Source organism: Amblyomma mixtum, chromosome 3, assembly GCF_055824585.1.
Source record: "Amblyomma mixtum isolate Tamu chromosome 3, ASM5582458v1, whole genome shotgun sequence".
NCBI classification, from domain to species: Eukaryota; Metazoa; Arthropoda; class Arachnida; order Ixodida; family Ixodidae; genus Amblyomma; species Amblyomma mixtum.
Genome location: NC_143014.1, coordinates 166,899,274 through 166,921,520, shown reverse-complemented (window position 1 = coordinate 166,921,520; position 22,247 = coordinate 166,899,274). Strand labels below are relative to the sequence as shown.

Here is a 22,247-nt window from a genome sequence, read left to right as displayed (position 1 = left end):
TTATTTTGTGGTGTTGATCAGTTTATAATATTACTGAATATGTTATCGCTTAAAGCTAATTGATTAGAAAAGCAGAAGAAAAAACAACCACATGCCGCCGGTGGGATCCGAACCCACGACCTCCGAATTACGCGTCCGGTGCTCTACCTCTGAGCTACTGTAAGGAGATAGCGCCACCCAGCGTCGTTTGTGAGGAGAAGACGAAAAAGCACGAGGAGCGCGTGCGGAGGGGAACGCCGGGACAGGTGGAAGAGGATTACGTGGCAGAGAAGGGAAGAACGCGGTGGGCGACGGACATGGACGAGTTCTGCTGGCTCCCCGAGTTCCGGTCTTGGGCCTCAGCCGCAGACGTCCGGGCCACCAGACCCGGACATTCGTCGTCGAGAGCCTCAACCACCAGGCCCAGGCGCCACTCTTCTCCGTCCACCCGTCAGCTGCTCCACACAGGCCGCCTCTGGCGCCTACGTGGCCTTTCCGGGATACCAGACCTGGGAACCGTGCTGGGAGCCCACAGACGCTGACGCTGCGGTAGCGTTGAAGGCCAACGGGTGAAACGCCGGCAACAGTGCATCGACACTGGAACGCACAGAGACTGCCTGACTGCCCGACACCCAGCAAGTCCTCCCCGCTCGATGCTCGTATGAGAGACAAGTAGTGTGCCTTTCCTTTTATGCGAAGCATATTGCTAGAGCTACCACTCACGCCGTCGCCGTGGGACCCCCACGTGACACCGTGACGTCACACCACGTGACATCGGATGAGAGAGCCGGCCTCCACCTCGCGCCGTCGCCGTGGGACCCCTAGCCGTCACACCCGCGCATTCCCGCGCATTTCGAACGCGCGTTCACACTCGGTGTAGGTGAAACGCTCGCTCCACCGGGCAGGCAGACGCGGCTTCCGTGGCAATCCAGGCGCTCACCCAACGCGCGTCTCGGGGTTAGTCTGCGTTCCGCTGTAGCCATACCGTTGTCTTCCCCCACGACGAAGGCTTCTAGTGGTTGTATTAAAATGACCAAGTATTCAACCAAGGAAAGCCATGTATTACCAAGCCTAGCCACTAATATGCTTCGCATTCCCCAGGCTTAGCCAAGCTGAGCCTCAGCAATTTTTTTGACTTTCTTTTGCTGTATTTTTCGCAAGGATTTTGTTCTGTTCCCCCGTGTGTTTTTTCCGTGTGTTGTTGTGTTGCTCTCTTGTTTCTTTCCTTTTTCCAAGCCCATACCGAGATTAGTTTCCTTTGCTATGAAAGCCGCCTCGTTTATTGCTTATACCTTTGTGTTTGTGTAAAATACAACCTGCAATCTCCCACATCCTCACGAATTTGGCGTCCACGACAGGATGAGGTCGGTTTTTATTTCTTTGCCTGTTGTGTTAATTTAGGAACAGTATGAGCGCTTCAGAGTTGGTTGCTTTAGGCGAGCGCATGGGCTTGTGCGGCGCGGAGTTGCCAGCGTGGGTGGAGGACGAGCTTCGTAAGGCACGGGAAGAGAGAGCCGCTGAGCGTTGATATATTTCGCCGATGCTAGAAGCGCGTCCCACCAGGCATCGGGTCCAGGAGCACCGCCGCAATGCCGAAGGAGGAAGGAAACGTGGGCCGGAGACGGGGAGTAGGGGAAGTGAAGGAAAAACTGTATTCACATATTTACAATATTTACAAGAGCGGGACTGAGAATGGCTCTCAGTGGAAGGGCAACGTCTTCGTCAACCGTAGTCGACTGGAGCTAGCAGGCTTCCCGGCCACACTCACGGCCGAGTTAAATATCGTCCGGTTTCCCCAGATCCCTGGCTGGGGAATAATGGTCGACGAGCACTGTCCAATCCGATGGACCGAAGGGGACGTTCTTGTCACCACCCACGGCTGGGCAGGTGCGAGCTCTTCCACTCTAACGCAGCTGGGTCGATGAGAGGGGGAGAATGCTGACTCAACCAGCCCAGCGGGAAAGGAACCTCCCGAAGTCTTCCAGCAGGGGAATGAACTTGCCTCCCCGCCGATTTCCCAGAACGCGAGTCGGGGACACAGAATTCTTCAATTATCCGCCAGCGTGACCGGCGCCGCCAAGTCGCCTCCGCATTCACGGTGGTTGCTCGGACAAAAGCTCCTGGGCCTCGCCTGCCTTCGTCGCCGCTATAGTGGTCATCTCCGTTCAAGGAATTTCGCTGGGGTTTTGCTGACAATGGCCTTTGACATTCCTGCTACACTAATCCGCTGAGGCTCGGAGGGGCATTCCAAGCATCCAACTTCCCATGGTCGTCGCGAGGTTGTCGACCTCGATGAATGTTCACGGTAGCTTCATGATCGGGCCCACGTGGTCCGAGTGGACACAGGTGTGACGGGAACACACAAAGAGAGTTAAGGGGGGGGGGGGGGGGTAGAAACACAACAGCACGTCCGCCGCCCGAAGAGGTCTCGTAGTGGTTGCAGCCAACGCTGCTGCGCGCAGAGACCTGGAGTTGTGTCCGTTCGGCCTTTGGTCACAGCTGGGCCCAAAGGTTCTTCTTGCTTCGTTGACAGCTGTAACGAGCTCAACCAGCAAAGTCCAAAGCCCAACAAGCAGAAAGCGCCAAACTGACTTCAAGAACTGCCAAGCTGTTTTCGGTCAACAAAATCTCTTTAGAGAAAATGAGCTGTAGCGTGAAATTTACGTCCTCCTCCGAAAGTTGACATGTTTGACCAAACCAGAATACACAGAGCTTGTTTAGCCAAAAGGGAGGAAAATTTCCTAAAATTTTGGGGGGGTGCCGTAGCACGGTTTATGTCACAGAAAGCCACCGCCCGTGAGAGCACAAAGGGAAGGTGGAGCTGCTGAACACACATACAAAACAGACAAAAATGATTCCCGCTAAAGCAAAAAAAAAAAACAAAATACAAATTTGCATAGCGGATTAACGTCCGGGGAGTCAGGAAAGGGCATTACACGGGAAAGCTTCGGCTGAGGCCATCAGCGTTTCCATTACCTCGCACTTTACTGCAACGCATGTAAACTGAGTCCGGCAATGCCAATCTCCAAAATTTCGCTCTCATTTCGCATAGGAGAGTGTAACGAACAAAAGAACAAAAAACAAGCATTAAACTCAACATGAGATTATGCGTCATATCCGCCCCTTGCGCAGCCGCGGTCCGACAGCTGCTTTAGCAGATGAGACATTGCATAATGCTAGGAATTTCAGCTTGCATTTCTGTACAGGAGAGTTAAATGAACAAAAAGAAACAAGCAATAAACTGAACAGGATTATTCCTCGAAACCGTCCAGAAACAGCGTTACAATTAGAGGAATTTACTGGTTCCTATTCTTCAGCCGCCCTCTGCGCGGCCGCGATCCGATAGCTACTCTAGCAGGTGCAAAATTACACAAGGCTAGAAACTTCCGCTTGGGACCCTGCACTGTTCTTCGTCCAAGTCTCGCGGTTCTGAAGTTTAGCTGACGCTCCGAAAGCAGAATGCGAGAAGGGAGCGAACGAGTGCGAATGCCGTGCCAGCGAATCTGCCTTTCTCGGATTGGGTTCGCGCGTTGCGTCCCCTTAGCTTGTGTTCCCTTCAAGCGGCGCGTGCGAACTCTGGAGCGCTGAGGTGCCAAATTGGGGCGGGTAACCGGTTGTCCGGTTTTCTGTGCAGCAGTCAACATGAGGCGCACTTTCCCCTTAATTAACTCTTCCCGTTTGGCCACCTCTGTGCGCTGCCGCTCAGTGGAAACCCTCGCAGTTGGTTTGCGTGGCGCGTCACTAGCAAACGCTGAACCGTCACAGGTAAAGTCGCTGGCGTTCGCCTCATCATCAGTTTGTAATCCAGCCTGCTCTGGCTCACTACCGTGAGAGTTTATAAGGGTTACAGGGTCACGTTTGCCCTCTTCGCCCGCGTGCTCTGCTGGCGCTGCGAATTCTGGAGCCTTCGAACTGGTGAGGACCGGCGCAGCGTTATCTCCAAGACTAAGGCCCTTTTCTTTGGGCAGCCTATCCAAGCGATTTGGGAAAATCGAGGGATGCTGCATAGGCAGGTCTTGGGAGACGGCTGCCTCGGTCAGACGCAGCTCGAGCGGGCTCTCGATCGCGACGCGGGCAGTAAATTGGTCGTGTTCGATACCTTTCCTATCCTTATACTGGCGGTACAGCAGGCCAGAACGGAGCTGGAAAGGTATGTTCTTCCGTGACACACCTATGTCACTTTGGTGACTCAACTTGCGTAGAGATTGGTCTTTCTCTTGCTCAGCGGTGAACGTTTCCCTGTCCACACGAAGGAGTTCGAGAAAGCCATCTGAGTGGGGCAACACAAGATCGGTATTCAATTCCTCACCTAGCCCCAGCTCATCACGTGCGCCTGATTCGGAAGACTCACTATCGCTTGCACTACTATCGGTACTTTTTACCCCTGTGCTAGAAGTGAGTAAGTCCTGGGCTGGCTCGTTATTAGCTAACGCGGAGCCATCACGGCTTAAGTCGCCGGCGTTCGTCTCATCGTCAGTCTTTACTAGAGATTGCTCTGGCTCGTCACCGCGAGAATTTACAGGCTTCGGGCTTACAGGTTGAGGTTTGCCCTCTTCAACCACGTGCTCTGCTGGCGCCGCGACCTCACGAGCCTTCGAAATGGTAAGGACCTGCGCAGCATTATCTCCAAAACAAAGGCCCTTTTCTTCGGGCAGCATATCCAAGCGATTTGAGAAAATCGAGGGATGCTGCTTAGGCAGGTTTTGGGAGACGGCTGCCTCGGTCAGACGCACCCCGAGCGGGCTCTCGATCGCGACGCGGGCAATAGGCAAAGACACACTGGTTTCATTGGAGCATAACTCAATTTCGAGTTTTCGGTCGCGAGCGGCTGGCGTTCCGTTATCGTTGAACTGATCATGGTTTCGAGGAAGCGCTGAGACGCATTCCTCGCTTACAATAGAACTTGCAGTTGTCACTTTCAGCGCGCGACTGCTTTCTGGAGGACTACCTTTTTGCGCTGCGCCTACGCCTATCTGGGTTGCAAGGACAATCTGTGCGGCATCGCGCTTTTCAGCTAACGCCGCGCTCTGGCTTGGAGCTCCACAGTCGCTGTAAGGTTTGCCCTCTTCAACTACGTGCTCTGCTGGCGCTGCGAATTCACGAGCCTTCGAAGTGGTAAGGACCTGCGCAGCGTTATCTCCAAAACAAAGGCCCTTTTCTTTGGGCAGCATATCCGAGCGATTTGAGGAAATCGAGTGATGCTGCTTAGGCAGGTTTTGGGAGATGGCTGCCTCGGTCAGACGCACCCCGAGCGGGCTCTCGTTTGCGACGCGGGCAATGGGCAAAGACACGCAGTTTTCATTCACGATTTTAATTTCACTTCGCGCCGAAACCTCCTGATTTATTGTCGAATTCCTCTCGGCGCGCTTCGCCAGTAAAGTTTGCAACTCCAAACGCATTAAAGCAAGTTGCCTTTCATCGGCTTCCTTGAGACGAAGGCGTTCTTTTTCTATCCTGTCAGCCTCCTCCTTAGCGGCTTCCTTGCGGTAAAGGCGCTCTTTTTCTATCCTGTCAGCCTCCTCCTTAGCGGCTTCCCTGCGGTAAAGGCGTTCTTTTTCTATCCTGTCAGCCTCCTTCTTAGCGGCTTCCTTGCGGTAAAGGCGTTCTTTTTCAACCCTGACGGCCTTCTCCTTGCGTTCATTTTCAATCCTGTCAGCCTCCTTCTTAGCGGCTTCCTTGCGGTAAAGGCGTTCTTTTTCAATCCTGTCGGCCTCCTCCTTGCGTTCCTTTTCAACCCTGTCGGCCTCCTCCTTAGCGCTCCTGATTCCCTCCTGAATGACTTCCCAGGTCTCCAAAATTTTGTCTCCCTCCTCCTTAGCACCACATTCCTTAATAGCCTCAATCAGCTGCGGCTTTCTGTGACTCTTCCTGGCCTCAATACCCAGCTTTTTACACAGCAACATCAACTCTGGCTTCTTTAGCTTGCTCAAATCCATGGCAACTTCCGAACGAGGACTTTCAATACCAGCTGCAACGTGAAATGCTTAAGCGAGCACGTGCAGAAAAACAATCTACAGGTAGTGATAAATTTCCAGAGTTATCAAGCCTGGCAGATTCTTAAAGAAAGTCAAGCGCTCACCACTGCTGAAGCCAGGACCAAGCGTGGAAGATCCCACCGCTGCCACCAGTTGGTATATTTCGCCGATGCTAGAAGCGCGTCCCACCAGGCATCGGGTCCAGGAGCACCGCCGCAATGCCGAAGGAGGAAGGAAACGTGGGCCGGAGACGGGGAGTAGGGGAAGTGAAGGAAAAACTGTATTCACATATTTACAATATTTACAAGAGCGGGACTGAGAATGGCTCTCAGTGGAAGGGCAACGTCTTCGTCAACCGTAGTCGACTGGAGCTAGCAGGCTTCCCGGCCACACTCACGGCCGAGTTAAATATCGTCCGGTTTCCCCAGATCCCTGGCTGGGGAATAATGGTCGACGAGCACTGTCCAATCCGATGGACCGAAGGGGACGTTCTTGTCACCACCCACGGCTGGGCAGGTGCGAGCTCTTCCACTCTAACGCAGCTGGGTCGATGAGAGGGGGAGAATGCTGACTCAACCAGCCCAGCGGGAAAGGAACCTCCCGAAGTCTTCCAGCAGGGGAATGAACTTGCCTCCCCGCCGATTTCCCAGAACGCGAGTCGGGGACACAGAATTCTTCAATTATCCGCCAGCGTGACCGGCGCCGCCAAGTCGCCTCCGCATTCACGGTGGTTGCTCGGACAAAAGCTCCTGGGCCTCGCCTGCCTTCGTCGCCGCTATAGTGGTCATCTCCGTTCAAGGAATTTCGCTGGGGTTTTGCTGACAATGGCCTTTGACATTCCTGCTACACTAATCCGCTGAGGCTCGGAGGGGCATTCCAAGCATCCAACTTCCCATGGTCGTCGCGAGGTTGTCGACCTCGATGAATGTTCACGGTAGCTTCATGATCGGGCCCACGTGGTCCGAGTGGACACAGGTGTGACGGGAACACACAAAGAGAGTTAAGGGGGGGGGGGGGGGGGGTAGAAACACAACAGCGTGAAGCTGCGAAGCAGAAATTGGAGTTAGAGCGATAAGCTACGAAGCAGAAATTGGAGTTAGAGGCACGGAATTTAGAGACGGAGAAGCAGAAATTGGAGTTAGAGGCGCGGAACTTGCAGCTACAAATAAGGCTTATGGAGGGTGGTGCAAATCCTCCAAGTGACAGTGGAGAGCGTAGCGTCGCACCGGCCAGCTCCATTAACCCGCACGCACTCATACCACAGTATAATGAAGCGCGGGATGACCTCGATGTCTACATAAAGAGGTTTGAGCATGTGGCCACGGGGCTAGGGTTGGCCAAAAGAAAAGTGGGCAACGGCGTTGAGCTTGTGCCTTGGCGGCGAAGCACTTAGGATCTTCGGTCGGCTCTCGCCTGAGGATTCAGTGGACTATGACAAAGCGAAGCTTGCTTCAGAGGTTTAGGTTCACCGCGGAAGGGTACCGAGAAAAGTTTCGCCAGAGCAAGCTTCAGGATGGTGAAACGGCCTCGCAATATGCTGCCAGGTTGTTTAGCTTCTTTGACCGTTGGGTCGAGATGCGAGGAGAAGGCCGAACTTTTGAGGTGGTTCGCGAGATGGTCGTGAGCGAGCGATTCCTGAACAACTGTCATTCCCGTTTAGCCCTTTTCTTACGTGAGCGGGAGGGCAAGACAGTTTGGAAGCTGGCGGAGGCTGCTGATCCTTTTCTCGAAGCACAGCGGCAAAATAACTTGTTGTTCTTTAAAGAGCAGGTGGAGCATACGTTAAATAAGGCCAAGGACGAGGTTTCAGGTTCACAATCCCGCCTTCGGTGTTTTCTTTGCGAGAAGGCTGGGCACAAGGCGTCGGATTGTCGGACGAAGCCGAAGCAATTGTATTGCACCTGGTGCCGCGAGGTAGGACATGATGCCCAGTCATGCAGAGCTAAGAGACCAGGAGACCGTGAGGAGTCCGCCTGTTGCATGATACCTCGATATTCACATCCCGATAACACTGCAGAGGTAAAGCGCGTAGAGGGCCAGTTGGGAGAGATGGTCTGTCCTTCCAACCCGGTGGAAACTGCTATGCCCGTGGGGCACGGTGAGGTGTTCAGCCAGCCTGGTTCGGTATTACGGGATACGGGCAGCATCAGCATTGTTGTGCGTGAGTCCCTTGTACTGGCAGCGGCACTTACAGGGGAAAAGGCTACATTATTCTTGGCCAATGGGACCCGTGTAGAACTTCCGGAAGCGGAGGTGGTGATTTCTTCACCATACTTCTCGGGCAGGGCCATCGCGCGGTGCTTGTCTACACCCTTGTACGACATCGTAATAGGCAATGTCCCTGGCGATAAAGTTCCATTCTCGGTCGACCCGCCAGTTCTCACTGATCAGGCAGTTTCTCTTGCCATGACGAGTTCTGTCGATGTTCCTTCCCTTACGGTGACAGCAAAGGTTTCACAGAGTAGTAAAAGCCCCACTCTGAACACACTCCACTTGTCACGGTCGGAGTTTCGCCTCAAACAGGAAGAAGACCCGACCTTAGAGGTCTGTCGCAGGAAGTTGGGGCAAATATTTCGTGGCAAGGGACAGACCGCCCACTCTTTTGATACAGATGACGGTGTTCTTTTCCGAACATACCAAGTGTGTCCCGGCCGAGTCGTTGAGCAAGCGGTGGTACCGAAGTGCTTACGCACGCAAGTCCTCATGTCGGCGCATGAGAGCGCATTATCCGGTCATCGAGGGATACGCAAAACGATCGCTAAGGTGCTCAGTGAGTTTTATTGGCCCGGTGTAAAGGCTGACATTAAGAGTTATGTCAGAGCGTGTGATACGTGTCAACGGACTGTGTCGAAGGCAAGGGAGAACAGAGTAAATAACATCGTAGGACAGGAACATTTAAAATCATGGTGGAGACCGAGGTCGGTTTGGAGAAACCGGTTTCACAAAGGAAAACGGAAGTACTAGCTGAAAGAGTTCTTGCGACGGTGAAGTGGTTTGATGTGAAGAATGGAATACGGAAGAATGTAGCCCACACCTGTTCTTGTTGGCATTGTCTGTGTTTGTTCATGTTTGTTTTAGAGTGTCGGCTACCTACTTTTTATGCCTTCCGTGTTTATTCGCCCCTCTACGGACGCTTTACATTTCCTTTTCATATACGCTCTTTGCTGTGTGAGCGAATGTCTGTGTATCGAACATTGACGACCGTCCTATTGTGTGTGACGTGTAGTGTGGGCGCTGTGGTGTGGTGTTCTGCGGTGCGATCGTCGAACGCGTCTGGGGTCGCTCTCCTGAAGTTGAGTTCTTTCCCTTGGAAAAAACTTCCGAAGAGGGGGCCTTCTGTAAGGAGATAGCGCCACCCAGCGTCGTTTGTGAGGAGAAGACGAAAAAGCACGAGGAGCGCGTGCCGAGGGGTACGCCGGGACAGGTGGAAGAGGATTACGTGGCAGAGAAGAGAAGAACGCGGTGGGCGACGGACGTGGACGAGTTCTGCTGGCTCCCCGAGTTCAGGGCTTGGGCCTCAGCCGCAGACGTCCGGGCCACCAGACCCGGACATTCGTCGTCGAGAGCCCCAACCACCAGGCCCAGGCGCCACTCTTCTCCGTCCACCCGTCAGCTGCTCCACACAGGCCGCCTCTGGCGCCTACGTGGCCTTCCCGGGATACCAGACCTGGGAACCGTGCTGGGAGCCCACAGACGCTGACGCTGCGGTAGCGTTGAAGGCCAACGGGTGAAACGCCGGCAACAGTGCATCGACACTGGAACGCACAGAGACTGCCTGACAGCCCGACACCCAGCCAGTCCTCCCCGCTCGATGCTCGTATGAGAGACAAGTAGTGTGCCTTTCCTTTTTGAATAATGGATAAAGAATGTTGTCGGATAAAGAGATGTCCTATCTTACATCGGGCATGCCGGTTATCTGAAAGAACGTGCCAGCTATCACTCGTTGGTAATGTTCTTGTAAGCATGCGCAAGTGATTACTATGAGTATAAAGTTGTTTTTCGCATGAAATAAAATCAGTTGAAAGTAAGCGCTTTGTATGTCTTTCCTTTTCTGTCGTCCTTGTCTTTTTGAGCGCTTTCACTGTCAAGATTTCCTTTTTGACTTTCTTTTTCCTTAATTTTTAGTAAGGATTTTGTTCTGTTCCCCCGTGTGTTTTTCCGTGTGTTGTTGTGTTGCTCTCTTGTTTCTTTCCTTTTTCCAAGCCCATACCGAGATTAGTTTCCTTTCCTATAAAAGCCGCCTCGTTTATTGCTTATACCTTAGTGTTTGTGTAAAATACAACCTGCAATCTCCCACATCCTCACAGCTACGGCGACGGCTGTCAAATCTGCTTTCGGGGGTATTTATGTTTACAGATAACCTAACCTTGAGAGTGTTCAGCAGAGCCAACCACGTTCGTAAGCGGCAGACGTAGAACGTCCTGAGTAACCGCTGGTGTGGCGTAGAACGTCGTCGAACGGCGAGGGTGGAAGCTGTGTGAGGAGCCTCTTATGCTTCCTATGGCGTCAAGGCTGCCAGAACCGAGGCCCTCGCTAAGCAATTAAGCAAACAAGGGAAGGGGAATGAGGGGCTCATTATAAATATGAGGGAAGCCAACAGCCACAGAAACCAAGGGGCACAGGGGATTTTTTAATTAATTTCTTTATTTTGTGGTGTTGATCAATTTATAATATTACTGAATATGTTATCGCTTAAAACTAATTGATTAGAAAAGGAGAAGAAAAAACAACCACATGCCGCCGGTGGGATCCGAACCCACGACCTCCGAATTACGCGTTCGGCGCTCTACCTCTGAGCTACGGCGACGGCTGTCAAATCTGCTTTCGGGGGTATTTATGTTTACAAATAACCTAACCTTGAGAGTGTTCAGTAAGTGAGTTCATCAGTTAACGCATCCATTCGACCAGCCATTTTTTGTAGCATTAAAATAACACCCAGGGAAGCAGTGACGGAATGTGAATCTTGAAAATCCAGGGAAGAGCGATGCACTTCGGGGTGCGTTTCGTGTCGCTGGCTCCGCCGATAAGCTCTGCCACCGAAGGATCACGGCGCTTCATATAATGAACACGTTTGTACTTGCTGGCCCCGGATTCCATGAGGATGTTGTATTCCTCGGTCTGTATGTTGATGCATTTGCAGTGAAAACGCTGATTGCAAGACACGCACGGCAAAAATTGCTGCCTACCACGAATGGGCTGGGAGCAGTGCGCATAAGCGTCCGCATCGGGCGCCATGTTGATGACGTTCTCCAACGAAGATGGAAGACGATGGTGGTATTATAAGGGTAATAATAGGAAGAAGAAACCAATAAGTTGGCCGCGGCTTGCGCAAGGAGGTGTTCATTGAGGGTATCGAGATTGTTATTTCTCCTGCACGCAGCTTGACACGACTTGTAATTAAGGTGAAATGTGTATCATGCAATAATTGTAGCATTTCATAGCCATAAAGCCAGCCAAAGTGAAGCGAAGTGTAAATGCTGCAAATATAAAGCATAAAATCTTTAGCCGGTCACAAAAAAGCAGTCCACGTAAAGTGAAATTAACCGGTGCAACTTTCAGCCAATGTGATGCGTCGAAAAGGAGAAGCACCAAATAGAAAAGCATTAACGAGGAAAGAATCATTCAAAAAGCGTATTCCGCTTACGCAGTTAATCGTGTCAGACAATCTGAGCGTCTCTCATTTTTTTTAGGTAAGCGACCTTGAACCAAATGCCAGAGAAGATCAAAAAGCGCCTAATTTTAGGTGATTTAATGCACACAATCCTGCTGGGCAGTTCCATCTTGTGTACCTCAGTATGAAAATGAGAAGTGTTTCTTGTTTTTTTTTTTTTTGGCGAATGAAATATGTGTTTCATTACTGCTATATTCATTCTCAGCCGAGCTACGCTCTATACCGCAGTTGTGGAGTGCGGTACTTTGGACGACATCACGAACGGCTCTGTGAGCCTTTCCGGAACCGTGTTTCGCTCGAAGGCCGAGTTCTCGTGCAACCACGGTTCCAAGCTGGTCGGCAACACTACACGCACCTGTGGCGCCGATGGTCGATGGACCGACGAATCTCCGCACTGTGAATGTGAGTGTGCAGTCTCATCGGTGGAATAGAATTTGAATCCAAGTTCATGCAGCGGCTTTTTGAAGAAATCAGTTAAAGTTCTTCTGAGCTGCCACGACAGAGACGTTTTCTGTACTTGGTATCGTAAACATGCATACCTAGGCATACCTGTGAAAGACGCGGATAAGCGTTACCCAGGTGAGGAGGGTGTAATCGGACAGACGGATGGACGGACAAACACCTTGCAGACAATACTATGGTACCACTGGATTTGGATATTACTAGAATGAGTGCTGCGCATAGATAGAGACAAGCGTAGGCGGTGGGTTTCGCGGGGAAGTAACCATTCCTTTCTGCAGCACTTCTTCACACAGGAGCTCCTATAGTAGCCCACAACTTCTGTCGAGGCTAATTTCTGCGAGTCCAGTTTCATCCAAGGGCGCATGCATGACATACATAACCTATCCTCATACTTTGGCTGCCGTGAATGCAGCTCATTCTGTTCGTGGCCATGAATGTAATGTTCGCATAGAAGACATGTATGCTCTCTACTCTTATCGAGGAGATAATTAAGCTTTATTGTTATCTAGGTAAGGTGTCGGTGCGTGGACAGGGAAAGAAAATCGTGCGAGCATGGGGAAGTGAAAATATATACGTACAGAATCGATCACACTTGTCCAGAGTGCTCGGACGGTGTGCTGCGGTGCAAATGAACTGAAATCTTTCTCAACTGCTTTGCTAGCGGTAAGGCGCTGGTGCCTGCGCGCTTCACGTCTCGATTCGGCTGCTCTCCAGCGCAAGCATTATCAATGAAAGTCAATACCTGCTTCATAATTTCCCATCTTTCCCCATGACGGGCACCTTTCTAACGCTCTAGACAAGTGTAATCGACTCTGCACTTAATACAGTCCACAGTCAACCAAAGGACCAGCTTGAATGCATTCTCCCAGTGCATTTCAGCGAGACGCCGGACAGAGTAATCATCGTCCGTCCTGCGTGTGTCCCTTACGCTGTCGTGCCGTGCGTCTCGTAGAAATATGCCGGCAAAAGGCATTCAAGCTAGAAGGACCAACTAACCCGTCACCCGGCTACGGGGCCGAAAAAGCTCGCCGCCCGAGTGACGACCAAAAAGAGGACACCCGGCAATAAGGTCGCAAAACGGAGGGAGCCGCTTTTCTGAAGTTTTTTTTTTAAGCTTCATTGGTTACTCCCGATTTTAAGCAGCGAACATTGCAGCGCTAATTATAGTCTTACGTATGCGGGCTTAGCTCGAACTTCGGATGAAAAGAAATTAGCACATTGTTTGATGATGTGCTCCACATAATTGGGCTGGAACGTTTCATCTGTCAGTTATTGTGATCATCTGTTATTGTGAGTTATTGTGATGGCTTTTTTGCAATTGAAGTACCACGATGCTCCAACCCTGCTGCATTAGCACTCAGCCGATGTTCTCTGGCGCAGTCGTGGAGTGTGACGACCTGGAAGGCATCGCTAACGGCGTTTTGCGCCTTCGGGAAACTGTGCTGCGGTCAAAGGCGATATTCAAGTGCATTCGAGGTTTCAAGCTGGTTGGCAATAGCACCCGCACCTGCGGCGCAGACGGTAAATGGTCCGGTGAATCTCCGCGTTGCGAAGGTAAGTGTGCAGTCTAATCCGTGCGAACGCACACGAAGCTTATTTCAAATTCACGCAGTGGATCTTTCAACAGAGGTGTTAAAACCTGACCTTTTGAGTCGCCAGAAGGATGATGTTTTCAGTTTTGGCATTGTACAATACGCAGATCTTGGGTTAGCTTTGACGGCTTATCATCTGTGGCTGATTTTGAGCAAGAACTGTGCAGTATAGTTGTTAGCACTGATGCTGCAAAGCAAAAGCTTTCAGCCAATGCTGCTATAAAAAGTTTTGATCCTCGTAAACAAAAACCGGCTTCTTATGTTAATAGGGGAGTCCACAATCGCTTCCGGCTGATTAATCTCTGGTAATGTAGGCGGCGTGGTTAAATTCGCTCCGGTTCAGGCGGATACTCCTCAGGCTATTCTCTTTATTGCGTTCCAGCAGAATGAGGTTGTTCAGGCATTCTAGCTCTTGAAGTCTACTGGCACTTTTTCAGCTATGGAAAATGTAAGAAATCTTGTGTGGCTGTTTCAGTTATAATTATGATGCAGAAGCGAAAGATTTTTTTTTTCAGAAGTGCTTACATTTTTGCACTTTTCATTCCTCTTCTATCCCTTATAAACTGAGTAGCTCTGTGACGACAAAACCTATACTTTTGCTGCAGCCCAATATTCTTTCTGTGACACGGAAACTGCTCCGCGTGCCAACTTTATCGTTTTTAAAGGCGCTAACTAGTCAGACTGCTTTTGACGTCATATGGGTATTATCGCTGAGCGCACCTTTGATTGCTGTCATCGAGCATGACGATAAAGGAAGTAAGGTCATTAGTTGGCCAAATGTTTAGGGGAATCCCCCAAGGTGGAGTAGATTTGTAATAAGGGAGTAATTACTCATTGGCATCCACCCGAGCGCAGCCATACGGCTACAAAGGAAAGCTATGCAGCTTTCTCAGAAACTTCGCAGTTAAAGAAAAATTCGTCCTGGTCCGGGGTTCGAAGCCAGGACCACCGCTACACCGGACAGTCGCTCTACCAATTGAGCTAACCAGGACGGCAAGCTTATGGTAGGGCGAGAGCGAATTGATCAATAACTCGAAGTGGGAACAGTGTTGGCCAAATGTTTAGGGGAATCCCCCAAGGTGGAGTAGATTTGTAATAAGGGAGTAATTACTCATTGGCATCCACCTGAGCGCAATACGGCTACAAAGCTGTATACGACAGCCATACGGCTACAAAGGAAAGCTGTATAGCTTTCCTTTGTAGCCGTATGGCTGCGCTCGGGTGGATGCCAATGAGTAATTACTCCCTTATTATGAGGTCATTAGTGGGTACAGCCTTTTGAAGCTGTGTTATTGAGGGTGAATAGAACCAATACAACGTTTTGTAATATGTAACTTGAGCCCCAATTATGGTAGTCAGTGAATAATCTCTTCGGTAACTGCACAAGCGTTGACGAAACACTCGAGCGAAGGAATGACTCTGCGTGGAGAAAAAGCAAAGAGACTAATGTTCCCCTTCTTTCATTCCAGCCATATGTGTCATACAGCCTGGGCCAGGTTTTCATGTCCTACGAAACACGTCTTACGGATCACGGGTACGGGTAAACAAGCTTTTCGCTTGCTGTAGTGTTCCTCAGAGTCATCATAATGGGAACTAGAATTAGGATAAGCCCTCCGATTACATGTGCTTATCAGCTGTTTTTTTTTTGAAAAGCTTTGTTTTCATGAACAGTTCATCCCAAAGTGGCAGCCTGTTTTCTCTTTTTATTTTTGACACTAAAATTTATGTCTAATAGGAGGTAACAATATGGTGGTGAATTCCATAAAATAAGCATGCACCAGCGGTGACACGGTTCTGACGTCAGACCACCCAGTAGATGGGTGCTAGTATTCCCACCAGCGATAATTCTGAAGGTAAATACGACATTCTACGTAACAATGTGGATATCTAGCATCGTACGAAGCACCTGTGGAGACATTAAAAAGCATCAAGTAATAAGTGTGTGATCTGTGAGCTGGCCCCCCTCGACTAGCTTCTTTTTAGCCTCTTTGTGAATCAATGTCAGTACGTACGGTATGTATCGTTTTTATTTCATCGGTGGGCACCAACGGGCGTTATATCTGATTGGCCCTGTGATTGAAGGGTAGGAAACATGCTGTTGAAAGCAGTACGTCGAATGTCTTTGCATTGTTCTGATGGCTATAATCATGAAACCGAGAAAGCAGAGGTTTCAAATGGGCGTTTAGCATTTTGTTGTTACTGTCAACAGATACCGTCAGAAACAGGCAAACATGTAGTTTATTTTTATGATATTGGTAGCTCTGCAAACCTGGCAGTCTATCGCTACTAGTATGCTACAAGCGTCATAACTTTGCGATTCACTCCACTGCAGTCGTCAGCGTAGTTCTCAGTTTAAAACCAGTTATTTTTTATGTATTTAACAACTATTTTTAAAGTTAAACACAAAAGAATGTCTCTTTAAAAGCACACTTTATTATTGGCACCATTCCTTTCGAAACTTTGGAATTCAGTGACAAACACTCATCACGTTTATCACTAACGCATTGATACACGGCAGAGCTTGTTGCTCTCTACTTCCCCTTTGTTATGCGGCAATACAATATGAACAAAAAACTGCTTTCCGTGTCCTAGAAGTGCTGCTGCTATTAAAATTATGAGCATTTAAATTATGTGCTTAGCGGATTCATCTTTTGCCCGTAGCTCTATCTGGCTTAACGATATATGTATCATTGCTTGCGATTTACAATATTTTATTGTAAGCGTACAGCCCCAGCTCACAATCCCTAGGAGCCTCTTTCATTGGCAAAATAAGAAACCGTTCTAGGAATCTTAGAAATTCTGTGTCTTGGGTGTCCCTGTTATTATACATTAGCGCAACGCGGTCACATTCCCTAGCCTAATGCTTCACATCAGCCGCCTTGAGGCATCTATGAGCTGTTTGCATTAGAGAATGGGAAGGAATCTCACCGCATTTATAGGTTATGCACCAGTGTACGGGATGCCTTTGGGAAATGACATTGAAGGAAGTTTCGGCAGCATCTTTTAAAATGGTCACAGCGCTCGAAAAGTCTTTCGTGAGTAATTCATTGCCATAATGCTCAAGAACCTTTCGCGAGGCGTGCGTGCGGACTCACTTGCGTTAATTTTACTCTGAATTCGGAGTTTATTTTTTTAGAGAAACTCCAGTGGCTGCGGTGCCCTTGTATTTTGGTTTTCTCTTCCACTCCTACGGGGGCAAGAGCAGACTGATCTCCACAGATAGAGCAACAAAGGAGGCACGCGGGCTGAGTAGGGGGCCCCGGAATAAACGTAATGTCTGTGTAACTGAGTGCGCATCAACTTGTTGAGCGCACGTACGAACCAAGCGATTTGGTCGGGTTCACCGCTGCGCCTATGTGCATAAGCTTTCCTCTGCCCATAGAGACTTCTCACAAACATGGTGTGGACGTTGGAGGGGAGATATTTTTACGATTTGAGACTGAGGGAAGGAGAATATTTTAAAAGTGAAGAAGCAAAAAAAGAAATGCTTCCATTTGTTCACCTGTGGCAGTAAGACACACCCTTGGCGTGGCCTGGTCACGAACATGGCTTTGAAGTGAATGCAATGAATTAACAAAGGTGAGCGTGAGAACTGCGTGAATAATGTAGAATGCATGCGAGGAACAAAAACTAGTGAAGTTTAAAAATTGGTCGGGTGATTCGAACTTTGAAAAATTTAAATTGCAGAGGGTAACCTACTTTTGCTATTAGAAACTCCGTTGAAAAAAAATGCCTTCACCATGCATCGAATGGGGGTAACCTTTTGGGTTGAGGCTGAAAGGATGAAAGGTGTACTTGCTTTGAAGGCAACAGATCGAGTTGCATACTGAGAACAGCAGACGCCTGCTCTTAGCATCTTTACGTTTTTTTTTCAGTTGCTTGCAGAAAATGGTACGCAAGTGACAGAATCTGACAACAGCCTCGTTGTGAAATGCGCAGACAGGTATCGATTCACACGGGAGTCGCTTCGAAGCGCGGGAGGAGAAGAAGCTCCTCTGAGCTGTCAGGGCGGTGTGTGGGATCCCCCACAGCCCTGGTGCACCGAAAGTAAGTGGGAGCATCGAGTCCATTACCCTGGCACAAGTGCAAATTAGAACTGACAATGGTGTTTCTAATATGTTCGCATAGGCGATACATTTTTTCAAAAACTTATGGAAGTGGTTGAACGCTTCGTTGTTGAGGAGCTAGGGAAGAAGGAACGGCGGCAGCGAAACTTGCACTGTTATACCTTATTTATTTTTGTTTATATCCAATTTATTTATTTTAGCATTTTTCAAGGTGCTCACCAATTGCCAAAGGCTTAGTGAAGTGGTGCACGCGGTGATGAATACAGAGGAGAAAAAAAATGAGCTGAACATAGCAAAATGGTAATGATAATAATGAGTAACAAACAGACAAGTGTTGACGCCCTATTGAGGTGTTTGTGTCTCGCTTGGATTCGACGAACTCACAATGGAATATATCAAGATTAGGTGTCACCAAACAGGTGTAAAGACGCATCATTCGCACAATGGGACTGAGGTTGCTCGGAGAGGAGTTGAACCCACGAAATGGTCGTGGACTTGATCCAGACGCGTGAGGCTTAGCCATCGCTGCTAGGTACGTACATAAATGCAGTCAGTGTGGCCACGAATGTATCTATACAGGAAAAGAAGGTCCCGTCCCGCAACTGCAGTGTTGTCTTCAAATCAAAACTTGGCAGGGCGCGCAGGGAACGACTGTAATCGTTTCGGGGAGCGGATGGGCAGTTCAGACGGCCCATTATATTCCTGATGAACCGCTTTTGCGCGCCTTTAGGAGTATGGAAGAGGTGCGCCAGATTGTATTCCAGTGCATTGATATATAGAGAGTGTTTCTTTCTTTCTTTTAAAACGTTTATATGTCTTTATTAAAGCGAAATTTTTACTGGCGTAATGAAGCCAAGGTCATGGGCGCCGCAATTTCACCTTGAAGTGGAGGAGCGGTGGAGGTGTGGGCGCCACGCGACATATCAGGTCCCTCGCCGCAGCTGCAAGCGCGCGTCGCCGCCGTGCCGACCGCTACTCTATGGCTGCGCCGACCGCCGCCTTGGCAGCTGTGGTCACGTGACTAACCACGTGACTCGCCATTTGCTGGAAAACGGGAGCTGCGCTGCTCTCGCGGCATTCGCGTTGCAGTTCTCGCTATGGACGCAGCGAGTCGCGGGAGCCGTCTATGAGAGGAGCTGTCTGTGATACATTGTGAGACATTGAACTGTTCAACTTATCTCTCATCAAACTGTGAGAGATAAACTGAAGGCGGTCCACCAAGATGAGCCCTGTTTTTAAATTTCCTTAATCGGCAATGTGTTACGAAATATCGAAGGTCAAGAAAACACTTTGAATGTTCGTTAAGTTGGCTTTTCAACATTTCGTGATTATAAAATGTCGTTGCTGCGCGTGGTGTCCCCGCTTAAATCATCTTCCTCGATATCATTAAATTTATAAACGGCATTCGTACTTGAGGCATTAAAAAGGCGAGCGACGCCAATATATATATATATATATATATATATATATATATATATATATATATATATATATATATATATATATATATATATATATATATATATATATATATATATATATATATATATCAAAAAGTATTTCTTGGCAGCTGATTGATTAATATAAGATAAAGTCACCAAAAATTGAAAAACATAATAAGATTTAATTCACGACGTTTCGGCTGGAGGACCAGCCTTTTTCGAGTGTATTACAGTATTCGAAACAAGCAGCTTTTATAGTATCCGCGAGGTACAGGAAAAAAAATGCAAACAATGGTGAGGGGAGAGGTTTAAAAAAAAAAGTTGGTTACAACTTGAAAAGGCGGCAGGTGTTCGGAAGGAGGTAAAGACAGAAAAGTCGATGACAAGCACGAAGCTCTACAGCGCAAGTTGTCACCAACTTTTTTTTTAACTCTTCCCTCACCATTGTTTGCATTTGTGTTTTACACTTTTTCCTGTACCTCGCGGATACTATAAAAACTGCTGGTTTCGAATATTGTAATACACTCGAAAAAGGCTGGTCCTCCAGCCGAAACGTCGTGAATTAAATCTTGTTATGTTTTTGAAACCACGCTGTCGATTAAGGAATTTTCAAAACAGCGCTGAACTTCGGTGTTGACGGCCTTCAATTTCGAATTGTAACCCTAAACCTTAAAATTAAAAATAAAAACGATTATTAGTTAATTTCAGTTAATTAATTGTATAATTGTTGAGCCATATCAGGTACGCAATATCTGCTTTGCTGTACAATCCACGTGCACAAACCGCTGCGACATATTTCTCACTGTTTTAAAATAAAGGTCATTAAATAATAAAAAAAAATCTCTGTGTATAATATGCTGTATTTGACAGCCTTTGAATGCGTGTGTCACATGCCAAGAGCTTGAAAGCACGTACCTTTGGCCCCTAAAATGCGAGGCGAAAAGTGCAAACTTGGTATCCATCTGGATATCTAGGTCACAAACAACAGACGATTGCCTTCTTGTTGTGCAAAACTTAATCGGGTGGCTCTTGCGCGTGACCGACGTCATTATACAGATTTCTTAATTAGATTTCAGTCTGTTTGACATGCACAACCAATGAGCAGCCCTCATATCCTTTTCGATCAAGGTAGGGTGGGGGGGGGGGGTAAGGTAGGAAGATTAGGATAAGGTAAGGCAAGGTAACCAACCGGGCATTGCCTGGTTAACCTCCCTGTCTTTCCTTTCCTTTGTCACTCTTAATACAATCTATAGTGGGCAGAAAAGTGAACAGATCGCAATATTTTGAAGTTATCAGCGTATTGAAAGATCTGCGAATGGGCAGTTACATCATGGAGATCGTTGATAAACAGATTAATGAAAGAGGCGCCAAGTTTGATCCCTGGGAGAGCTCAGGTGTAACGCTGAAAAGACGAGATATTTGTCCATCGTAGGTCAGAGAGCTACTCCTGTCTTGCAGGTAGCCAGCAGACCAGTTGCAATATGAATCAGTAAGGCCGCAGTGTGGCAGCTTTTCAAGGGGGATTGAGTGGTCCACCAGGACCACTGAATAAACAAAGAGTACTTAAATCAGAAGTGACCGCACAAGAAATTGCACAAAACAGCGGTTAGTCCTCTCAGAAACTGTTTCGAAGATATGGAAATACAGCAGTGCAAAAAATTGCGTAGTGAAGTGCGTCCCATTTCTACACTGGGTTTTGCAGTCGGCTCCCGTAGTCGAGAACTGAGTACGCTTTAAAAAATGTACCAAGAGAATAGCAAATCGCTGCTAAAAGAGGTTCCCAAAGCGTCCATTTGCGTTGTTCATGATGATTATCAATTTTTCGTGGAGTTGTGTCGAGTGGTATATACGGTTTAGGTGGGACGATGGGCCGCGCCAAAGTAGCAGGAGGTCGAGCACCAAATGACACAGGAGAGTTAGCAGCTGGCGATCAGCTGCTGAGCGATTCAAGAGAGTGCTGCTGATATTTTGGCCCCACAGCTCATAAACATTAACAACTATCAGCCTGTGAAAGTCGCTGAAATGACGTAGTGGAGAACAAGGACCATAAGCAGCTCGAGCTGCATGGTTTTGCTACTGTTGAATCTTTTTCAGCGTCTTCGCTGCCCAGCCAGCGAAGAAGAGGAAGACCACTGGAAGTGTGCGCCACGGACACGCGCTGGACGTTTTGGAGTCCATATTAGTTTAAGGTGCACTCAATAACACCCCCTTCTGACCGTAGCCCATCCTCAACAGCCACCGTGCCTTAATTCTGAATATATACTTAACCGACAAGTAAGGGCAGAAACAACTGCGTAAAGCAGTGATTGGTGGTTCCACAGCTCTTCGTTTTAAATATAAGAACACTTCCACTTTGTGGGCTTCCTTTTGCATGTGTGACAGCTCATTTACATACAAGAAAATTAATACATCATTGTTACCTGCTGTAATCCACGGTTTCTGCTCCCGTGCATGAGAATATCGCGAGTTTTCTGTCATGCGGCCCGATAATTCAACTTTCACCTTCATGATATTCCTCAGCCGAACCAAGGAGCTGATTTGTGGGTCACTATTGAAGGGGGCGGTTGGGGAGGGGCTGTCCCATTTGAACTGTGTATTTCTTGGATATATATATTTTTTTCAACAAATGATCTTCGGCATGCTTTTCCTAAGTTAAATTTCTCGCCTAGGGGAGGGGACCATTTCCCTGCCTCCGGCTATAGATCGGCACTTGGTTGAACACTTTGTTTATTTATTTATTTATTTATTTATTTATTTATTTATTTATTGAACCTCACAGGCCCGAACGGGCATTGTGTGAGGGGGGTTACAGTATCAAAAAGGATTTCAGCAACAAGAAGCATTGTAAAGTTAATCAATACCTTGAAAGTCGAGAAACTGCACAATGCGACTGTTCCGCCTGCCGTTTCATTCAGAATTACTTAGCTTCGTGACTAAGGGCCTAAAGTGGCATATTTAAATGGCCGACCTGAATATGGGTATCTATAAAGGTTATGCTGGATGGTCTGGGCACAAACAGCGGTTTGGAATGGGAGTTGAGGTGTCGAAAATTGTAAGGG

The 22,247-nt window shown here is 48.4% G+C and overlaps 1 protein-coding gene across 10 annotated transcripts in view; it reads left to right on the top strand.

The window, feature by feature from the left end:
- The window catches only part of LOC149352622 (sushi, von Willebrand factor type A, EGF and pentraxin domain-containing protein 1-like), a 268,948-nt gene that overhangs the window by 161,582 nt on the left and 85,119 nt on the right, over positions 1 to 22,247 (top strand). For 6 of the 10 annotated variants that reach the window (XM_089581805.1, XM_089581804.1, XM_089581801.1 and 3 more), the window contains 4 exons: positions 11,854 to 12,027; positions 13,468 to 13,641; positions 15,149 to 15,213; positions 17,555 to 17,726. In XM_089581805.1, the coding sequence (XP_089437931.1) occupies positions 11,854 to 12,027; positions 13,468 to 13,641; positions 15,149 to 15,213; positions 17,555 to 17,726 (585 nt within the window). Of the gene's footprint in view, positions 1 to 11,853; positions 12,028 to 13,411; positions 13,642 to 15,148; positions 15,214 to 17,554; positions 17,727 to 22,247 lie in introns of all 10 variants that reach the window. The other 4 variants (XM_089581802.1, XM_089581809.1, XM_089581810.1 and 1 more) reach the window with 4 other exon arrangements.